This window comes from Cuculus canorus, chromosome 13 (genome assembly GCF_017976375.1).
Source record: "Cuculus canorus isolate bCucCan1 chromosome 13, bCucCan1.pri, whole genome shotgun sequence".
Classification (NCBI taxonomy): Eukaryota; Metazoa; Chordata; class Aves; order Cuculiformes; family Cuculidae; genus Cuculus; species Cuculus canorus.
This window is the reverse complement of record NC_071413.1, coordinates 3,788,544-3,798,571: the sequence shown is the minus strand read 5'-3', so window position 1 is coordinate 3,798,571 and position 10,028 is coordinate 3,788,544. Positions and strand designations below refer to the sequence as shown.

Below are 10,028 nucleotides of genomic sequence, written 5' to 3'. Positions count from 1 at the left end.
ATACAGGAACCGGATGACAAGACCCAGTCTCAACCAACTGTTTCATACAAAGTCTGACCTCTTTTTTCAGTAACTCTTCATTTTAGCCACTGGGATTATATTTTTATTTCAACCCTCCTGGTACTTTAGCTGATCTCTTAGAGCACAGTGACACACTCCGAAGCAAAGACTTATTGAACAGAAATACGCATGGCAGGAAAGAACCCCCAAGCCCCAAACCCATCACTCACTTGCCTAATTAAAAGGAGCCAGTCATATTGTTCCCCTGGTTTTGCAATGACACAAGCAGATCATCAATTTTCTCAATATTCTGGTTGGTTGCCATAGCTGAAGGCAGTGGAGGAGTCTCCGATATCTGCTGGGAGAGCAGCGTTGGCACTGCTGCTTGTCCCTCGCTCTGTGGCTGACCCGGCTGGCTGATGGCCATCAACTCATCCGGTAACGTAGCTGGTCCAGAGGTTAGCAGCTGCCCACAGTCTGTTGAGAAGAAAGTGAAGAACAACGGACCATTTAAAGTAGGTTTATACATGCAGTGAATTTGCCAATTCCCTTACATACATCCCTATTGACCATAAACAGTGTCGAAAGGTGCATGCACAAGACCACTTTCGCTCACCGCTCCCTCCGGATATAAGGAGAGGTTTGAGGTGTATTGAGTATACGGACTCTAGATACAACCAACCACCATTAACACCTCAGAGGACAACACAACTAGAAGAAAAACAAAAGGCATAGCATCAATGAAGTGTTGACTGTGCCCATCTTTTGTCTTTCTTAATTACTGTTGTGTCTTTTTCCAACCAGCCAAGGTATCCACTAGCTCCTCCTGCAAACTGCAAGTGGTGCCACATCTCCTACCACTTCTAGCATTATCTTCAGGTTTACGGAAAGGCCTGGCTGTAGATGGTCTGATTGTCAGGTTATACAACAAAGCACATATTCAGCTGTAACCACAGACAGAGGACACAGCTACAGCTTTCTCTCCAGATCTTTTATAAGACACTATAATCATCATCTGCACCTGCTGCTTGCAGAGCTTCACAGGTACGTCCCACCCTCCAGACAGATGAGAGGATCCACATCCCACAGAACCCATCACAGAGGATAGATTCAGAGATATGGAAAAGTGCTGGCTTATGAAGTTAAAGGAGTTTCAAATACACTTCAGTAGACACTTCTCTGGACTACGTAGCTTAAAAAAACCCTTCCTTTCAATAACGTGCGGAGAAGTCATTGCGTAAGTTGTAGAAATGAAACGCAGCAGGAAAAAGATGAGTGGGGCTGTCTTAAGAGGGTGTAACTTTTCTCTTTTTTTAGATGAGCCTACATGTATTTTATATTGCATCTGTATTGTTAGTAAATTTATATATACTATTTCTATATAAGTACATAGAATTCTAAGATGGTTTCATCACATGTAAATCCCAAGTGTAAAAAGACCAAAAGATATTTAAACTACAAGTTTATTACATTAAGACTTCTCATGCCAAATCAGCAACAAAACTGTACATTCAGAGCAACATGAAGAGCGTCTATAGGCAAGGAAATAACTTAGAACTGAATAATCATTGTCTCACAGGCAATAATTAGTAGCGCCTCTAAACTGTAAACTCGGAATCTACCACTTACTGTTCTGAATGCCGAACAGGAATATTCCTGACGTTTGCTGAGACGAAGCAGGAGAATTCTGCAGCTGGTTGATAGCACCTCCCGCCGTGTTGTGAAACAGAGACGCTTGCTGCTGCGGAGGAGAAGCAGTTCCCTGCATTCCCGCCATGCTGTTCTGAGAAGAGAACATCGGCGACTGCTGCAGCTCTTGCTGGCTCATACTGTTCTGCAAGGCAGACATGGAAGCTGAAGAGATGAAGAGAGTGACTTGTTGCTCTTGCGAACTTGGCGACCCTTGGACCAACTGAATCTGGGGTGAGTTATGGAAGATGGCTGGCTGCTGTGCTTCAGCCTGGTTGGATCCAGGATTCTGAAGAGAAGACACTGTCGTCTGACTCTGGAATTGCATGGGCTGCTGCTCCTGGTTCATCGGTGCGATGTTAGTCTGTGGATGAAAAATGGACTGGCCCTGTTGCTCCTGATTGGTAACCGGGTTTTGATTTGGATTGAAAATTATGTTCTGCTTCTGAGAAGCAATTGTACTCATTGCATTTTGATTACTGAACATCATGTTCTGCTGTTGCTGTTGCTGCTGTTCTTGCGATGGAGGACTACTCTGAATGGCAACTATCGAATGCTGAGGCTGGAAGATAGCTCCCTGTTGGTTCTGGGGAATGGAACTGGACTGGATAGAGCCTAACGACACTTGAGACTGGAACAAACCTTGCTGAGCAGGCTGGGTCTGTGGCTGTTCTTGGGGAAGCATGGAACTCTGGATATGAGAGATCTGTGTCTGCTGCTGGAAAGAAGTCTGCTGTTCAGTGTTTGTTGCTGTCTGAAGAGGAGAAATGGAATTTGGGCTTGTAAAGAATGACATCTGTTCTTCCTGAGTTGCAGGGTTGTTCATGGAACTCTGGGAAAGGAACATGTTGGCAGACTGCTGGTCTTGAGGAACTGAAGAGCTCTGTAATACACCCATGGCATTCTGCGAATGGAACATTGGAGGCTGCAGCTGGTCTGAGGAATTGGTACTGGCCTGGTTGTGGACAATGGAATTTGGGCTGTGGAAAATAGAGCCTTGTGTTTCCTGTGATATATTCTGAGTGTCACCAATAGGATTCTGAGAGTGAAAAAGTTGAGCTTGTGAATGTGGAGACTGCTGCATAAAGCTTCCTGACTGAATAGACATGATTTCTCCGCCTTGCTGGAACAGCCCACCTCCTTGTTGTTGGGTTCCACTTGCCTGAACGGTCATCATGTTTTTGGTAGATGAAAAGAGATTAACTTGCGACTGACTTTCTCCGCTGTGCTGCATTTGAACCATGGTCTGAAATACGGTACTTTGCATCTGTTTATTCTGTCCTGAAGCTTCCTCTCCATCTGCAGAATTGGACGCCTGAAACATAGTAGGTCCGTTGTTGGAGACCTGCTGCTGTGCCGTAGGAGTAGTCTCACTTCCAGAAACACCAGGAGATGAAGAGAACAATTCGCACTGCATTTGCATGTCTTCATTTGTCGACAACCCACTCATTATGTGAGAAGCCTGCTGATAAACAGGTGACTGTTGGAGGGCTCCATTCCCTGAAGTTGTTGAAGAGAACAGATCAGACTGCATCTGAGTTGCAGCTTGGCAAATGTTTTGTTGGATTCCTATCACCATCGCTGCAGAAGTCTCCATCGCCTGCTGCTGCTGCTGCTGTTGTTGCTGTTGATTGGACAACGCGTTTTCAGGCTGCGAGTGAACATTTTCAGCTCGTCCAGGCAAAAGGTTCTCTGGTCTGGAATGGACAGCTGTGTCGGATGAGGAAAAAATCCCAGGATTGACACTATTTTGTATGTGGCTAACTTGCTGAAAGATATCTGCATTTAGCTGATCTTGAACATCCTCATTGCTGTCTGAACCAGAAAATAGAACAGAAGATAACTGCTGTTGAGCTTCCAATACCTGTTGCACCAAGTCAACATTTCTGTTGCTGCCAGTGGCAGTGTTAGTTGGAAAATTTCCAGCTTGCAGTTGCTGGATAGTGTTCTGTAACTGACTCACGCCACTCGCCGATGAGAAAATACTTGATGAGATCTGTTGCTGCAGTGCCTGTGCTGGTTCTGAGAGTGTAGACTGCTGTTGTTGCGATGCATCAGTCAACTGTGACAAAGTCACTACTGTGCCATCTGATTGCAAGACTTCCCTAGTTTGGGATTCTCTTGTTTGGAACTGCGCTGCTTGCTGCAACAATGCATCGCTGTTCTGCAGCTGACCCGGAGTAGAGACTGCTGAAAAGCTACCAGGCTGGGAAATGTCCTGTGTTTGGATCGTAGTTAGTGACTCTGGATTATACACCTTCGGCTGTATTTGTTGCTGGCTTTCATTTTCAGAAGGTAAATGGGAAGCAGAAGTTGATATGCCAGACATACTGTTTTCCAATGTTTGCTGAGTTGGTCCAACCACATTTGAAGCCTGAGAAGAGCAAAATATTATGCAATCTGTAAGATTACTGAGGTTATACTTAGAAAACTTCCATTAATCCACTATGTTCAAGAAAGACGAGACAGGCAATCCGATGGTTACGTATCTCTCAGTACATAAGCAAACAAGTAAATGAGTGACCAGCAGTGGAAACTCTACTTCAAAGAAGGAGTCAAGGTACAATTTAATGAAAGCAATGCTAGAAAGTGAGTAAGATAATATTCTTACAGTAATTTACTAGTTCTGTGGCAGGGGACAAAAGAATCACTGACCAATCAATCTGTTTGAATGCAGGAACAGGGTAAATTACTTTCAAAGGAAATTGCCTATTCTTTTAATGACGTTCTGCGTTTTCTCCAGACTGATCTCGGATGTGACATTTTCCCTGTGTGCCACTCTCCTCCACTATTAGAACATGGGCTAATGGGTAGACATAACTAAGACTATTGAGGCTACTGTCTTCCGATTACAGTCAAACTTACCTTGAACACAGGGGGAGATCTTTTTTCTGCACATACTTCCATTGGAGCCACATCCTCTTTCTTAATCATACTGCTTGGCATGAGTGGAGTTATCAAGGCACTAGGAAGAATGTTTACCTTCTCCAGGTTACAACCAGTGGCCTTCACTGCTGCAGCCACACATAAAAATAGAGGAAGAGCAATGGAATGTTAACATTCGCTATGCAAAGAGTGGGTTTCCAGTGGTGACCTGCTTCCTGTTTCACTTCTCAGCCCTATCAGAAGAGCTCTCGTCATCATCTAAGATGCCGATATGCAGAAAGATCATTGCAAACATTTGAATACCTCAAACCTTCAAAGGTTTTTAAGACTAACAGCAATGCTATAGTTTTGGTTTTCCTCCATTTTGTATCTTTCTAGACCAGCACAGCCAGCCACCAACTGCTTAAACTACAAACATAACAATTTAAGACATCTTTCTACAAACTATAAGATTTTAAGTTTTACTACTCTTCAACCACATAACTTCTCTGTTTCATTTTGAAAAATGTCTGGTTTCTGATAACCATGTGAGCAGAGTGCTCAGGGCATTCAGACTGTATTTCTATTCTGTTAAAGGACCAATCAAGCCAAAATTCGATAAGTCTGTATGCCAGCTCTGTAGCACGAATACGTTGTTATTTTACCTTTGTAGTGCCTATTTTTTTCTGGGTTTTTTTAGTAGTTAAGTAGTTAATTTTAGTACTTAAAATTAATTAGGTTATTATTTTCCTCATATTTTCAATCTTGCTACTAGAAGTCTTATCAGTCCTTTCATCAGCTTGTTTCCATGTCCTAAATATTTTTGCTTATTTTTTCCCCCAAATATTCTCTGCAGGTTTAAACTCATCACATCTTGTATCACCGTTCCTGGCAAGTTGTAAAGTCAACTTGTAAATAGATCCCCCGCCAAGACCAAGCTATTAACTTTGAACATGAGCTTCATGATTTTAACTAGAAGCTAGGGATTCCTATCAAAGTTCTGATCACATTGTTCATTTGCTTACCTTTCAACCTGCTTTCACCGGAGCAGGCTCTGGAAATTTCTGTTAACCTTTGTACACTACAAAGGTTTTAACAACCAACTAAGAAACATTTCCATCCTCTACTTTATTTCAGTATCAGAAGGATCAATTCATTTCACACTTAAAACGAGGCAAACCTCAAACTTGCTCCCTCGAAACAAAATCACAAGCTTTGCATGGGCAGAATGGACAGAAAAGAAAGAAAGAAAAAAAAACCACACAACCTTCCTGAAGGTGATATAAGTTGAAGCTGAATAAGTTGAAATTGCCAAAATTAGCATTCTTAACTGGATCCACTGAAATCGGTCTTATAAAACCACTAGACAGCTTCTGAAAAATACCAAGCTGGCACACTGGTGTTTTCAGTACTTTGTTCTTCCCCACCACTACCAAATTAACAGCACATAGTTTCCAAATCCTTTGTATTAACTGCCTTCTTAGACCTCTTCCAGTTTTCATCTTCACTTGCAAGCATATTAAATGAAGATTGGACTGCAGGGCCTGAGGCACTGCGGTGGTGCAGCCCCTCTCAAGGCCACCATGCGCTCCAGGGGAAACTGTGTGTGTTACGGGAGAGAATTCCCATTGTCTCCATGCCTTTGTACAAGTGCACAGAGTTGGAGTGATGAGGTGCTCCCTGACCACACCTGGAACTCCTGCTGCCTGACAAAGGTAGGGATCAGGGACAATCCTTCACTCCCTGACAGCTCAGGAACTGGATCGCAGCCCAAGCGGGATGGTACCAAAACGGTAGGATCTGAAAAGTAATGGACTTGTACAGCTGGTGGAAAATGCCAGAATTACCTAACACGAATTTGGCCAGAATGGAAAAATACTGACCAAAGTCAAGCGTCTTGCAGTCCTATAAATAGTGACCTTAAGTGAGACCCTCTGAGCTCTCCTGGATCACAGCGGTCTGTGACCAGCATCTCCCTCTGAGCGGGGACGCCTCGCAGGCGTGGACTCCTCCAGGTTTAAAGACCGTCTGCTAACGAAGCCGATAAAGGCACAGACTTCCCGAGATTCAAAGACAGTCTGCTAACAAAGCCAACGAAGGAGAAAGGCAAAGTCAGACTTCAAGCCTCAATCCACTGATGAATGCCGATGCAGTGAAAGTGAGTAATTCACTAAGCTCAAGGGAAGGGGAATTTTAGCTATAGGTTAACTCTGTGTGTCTGTAAATCTGTGTCTTTGTGTTTGTGTGTGTCTGTACGTGTGATCTGATTTAGGAAACCGGGCAGTAAGTCTCGTGTGAACCTTGCCATTTTCAAACCTTTAACTGAGTCACTGTTTCGGTTACAGTAAATTCCACTGAACCACTTTGTTAAATTGGCTAACGATTAAGTGCTGTTACTGCTAATAAATCTTAAATTGCTGCTAAATCAAAGCTGTGTAAAAATCCATTTGTGATAAATTAGGGAGCCAGCAGGATCCTAAATCAAGATTCACAACAAACTGGTATACTCAAACTATGAGCAAAAGAGATTCTTTGAGTAATTCCAATCTCCTGCTTGTGACATGAAAATATTATTTTTAAGATTAATTTTTGCAAAGTTTTTCTTCTATATTAGCTCATGTTAAAATACATTTAAAGGAATTATGTTATAAAGTAAAATACTCACTATCAGAAAATAAAACTCTCTGTAAGAATATGGCCAGATTTTATAAGCACAGACTTCTCTTCACAGAATGTCTGATTCATTCCTCCAAATCTGGGTAGGAATTTATAGTTAAGCTATTAACAACAATGATAAGAATCAATTTAGTACCTTTTATAGCCTCTTCAAAAGAACAATGTTGGGCTGGGCTGGAGATTTCCTTCTTCACGTTAACATTCAGAGTACCAGCTGTCGAGACAAAACACATTGAAAACTTCCTTATGTTAAAATAACAAACAAGCAGAAAACCAAACACAAACCAAAACAATTCATTATACCTTAGAGAAATTAAGGTTCTTTGAAACCCAAAGAAACATTCCAAGTTCACATAAACTTTCTGTTCGTAGCTGTGAATGCACCAGTGATCACAGTGCCCAGAATATCGTTTTGACTTCCAAAAATGAAAGAGCCAGTTGGCCATTGCACTGTGTATTGTAATATAGATAAATAAAAACACATTATAGCATCAAACTTCAACATTCCTATCCTTTTAGGATAAAGCTTGGTGCTATTTTTTGGTTGTATTTGGTGCTATTTTTTGGTTGTATTTGGTGCTCTGTATATAATACGTCTACTATTTTCCTGATGAGCTTCATTTCGTACTTTATACTAGACATTGATGCTACTCTATAAGAACAGCCACCTCCGTGCAGCGGAAATTGGAGCTACCTGACACACAGAGGAGAAAAGCCAAGCCTTTAGATTTTATTATTTAATAGCGCAAACCTCGTGCCAGGAAGAGGAGCGTGAAAAGATCCATGTTACTTAAGAGTTCTGCTGCAGGGACTAAATACTATAAAGCAAAAAGGAAATACTTAGCAGGAAAAATGGTCCATTCCTCCCCCAGTTTTCTATTTTACATACATGTATCTGGAGTGTATGTAAATGGTTGCGCGTCGTGCGATCTTCCAGCATTGGTCACCACATATATTCCCACAGAAACAGCTGAGGTTATTTGCTGGTCGTGATATGGTGGCACCTTCACAATAAGGTGATTCTACAATGCAAAAATCATTTAAAAATCACATTAGGAACCTTATTTCATTACTATTGACTTTAATTATATTTATATTCATCCAAACCAGAAAAGCAGACTGATGAAACACCATAAAAAGGGAAAACACTGGGGAAAAGTGATCAAGTTACACTTTCAGTAACTAATTTGTGCTAGAAGAGCGATTTGGATAACCTGCTCAGATGATGCTCACTGGAAACTTATAGCTTAAATGGAAGGTGGAGAAACTTCCATTTAATGAAATGGAAAAAAAGACATAAAGGCCAGTACTTTAAACATAAGCTTTGCTGGATTGCAATCGGTTTGTCACCAAATTCTGCCAGACTCAGACGCTTCCCTGTTCTGCTGACTCAGGTCTTTACATTCAGCGTGAACAGATGGAGGATGCAGTTTCATGTTACACTTAAGCGGATTTAACACTGAGCAGACATCAAAAAATAGGCTTGAATCATTCATCAACGGTAATAGGCATGAGCGACAGGCTGTCTATTCCCCAACTATCTATCCCACTAAGTGAGAAATCGTTTCCACCAGCGCGTGTATGGAACACCGCCTTCAGAGGTGGGAGCAAGATGATATTTGTCAGACATCATTTACATCTAAATTTCTCTCATTTCAGTTCAACGGTCCATAAAGACACTTAGCCGTGTCAAAAAGAATAAAATAATGTTTTGCAAAACATTCAAAAGTGGAACAGAAATCTGGCCAGGCATAAAGACCGTGGCATGCACACAAAGTACTCCCACCCAGTAGGAACCTAATGGGCTCTTGGGAAAGCTACTGCTCTTTTCAAGACACTGTACGCAACGGCAAAGACTTGCTCACCGAGTTCACAGATGCCACAGCAGGAGAGTGACATAAGTTCTCAATCAGAAATTGAACAATTATACTTGTGTAAACCTAAAACGACGATATTCTACTACGACTTGCTAAAGAACACCTTTCAAGAAAACAAATATTATTTCTAGAAATGCACAGGAAGAGGGAAAGGCTTCTTAGATTTTTCTTTGGAAAAAGGAGTCAAAGCCATTTTCTGGTGGTAGTGGTAATAATAGTAATACAAAAGTACCTGATGAAATAATTCCATGTCTATTTCAGCTTCTGCCTTCCAAGAATTCTCATCTAAATGAAAAGTTAAAAAGCATCATTTATTGCACATCCATATAAAGCAATTTATTTTGGTGTTTTTCAGTTTGCTCTCTACAACTAAACCCTATCAACCAACACAAACCCAAATACACTCTCTTCAGCACCCCAAGCCATTACTGCTTTCACACTAACCAGAAATATTCTCTTGGAAAATCACTTTTGTTCCCTTTAGAAAGTTCTTGCCAATCAGAAAAACTTCCTCTTCACCCTTCACTGAACAACTGTGCAGACTTTTCTTTAGGATCTCTGGAACTCCTGCTGGTTGAGCTGCAATCGAAAAAACACATAGTTCGGAATCAAGAACGTATCAACAGCCAAAACGAAAAGCTTTTACTTAGAGGATTAAAATGGAAAGAACAAAATAAATTCTGAGCTTCTTCCTTCACTATATCACTCGTGACAAAACTTCGAAAGATAACTGTTTCTACTACTTTCTCACTGAATGTAATGACCTCATAGAAATCATACTTGGGTAGATGATCCACTAATAATTCTTTTTCTTGCATTTACTACATCTTCAAAATGAAACTTTCAGTGTTTGAGCTAAAGCTCACAAAAAGTTCAGGAGAGCAAAAAATTTGGTTCTGTAATTTCCTGGCATAGAAAGTG

At 41.4% G+C, this 10,028-nt stretch overlaps 1 protein-coding gene across 5 annotated transcripts in view; it reads right to left on the bottom strand.

Annotated features, from left to right (window-relative positions):
• Positions 1-10,028, bottom strand: part of NFAT5 (nuclear factor of activated T cells 5) — a 72,365-nt gene that overhangs the window by 8,173 nt on the left and 54,164 nt on the right. For 3 of the 5 annotated variants that reach the window (XM_054078584.1, XM_054078587.1, XM_054078588.1), the window contains exons 7-13: positions 9,552-9,686; positions 9,340-9,392; positions 8,120-8,252; positions 7,367-7,444; positions 4,555-4,703; positions 1,630-4,063; positions 231-477 (exon numbers count right to left, since the gene is read on the bottom strand). In XM_054078584.1, the coding sequence (XP_053934559.1) occupies positions 239-477; positions 1,630-4,063; positions 4,555-4,703; positions 7,367-7,444; positions 8,120-8,252; positions 9,340-9,392; positions 9,552-9,686 (3,221 nt within the window). In that variant the 3' untranslated portion in view covers positions 231-238. The remainder of the gene's footprint in view (positions 1-230; positions 478-1,629; positions 4,064-4,554; positions 4,704-7,366; positions 7,445-8,119; positions 8,253-9,339; positions 9,393-9,551; positions 9,687-10,028) is intronic. The other 2 variants (XM_054078586.1, XM_054078585.1) reach the window with 2 other exon arrangements.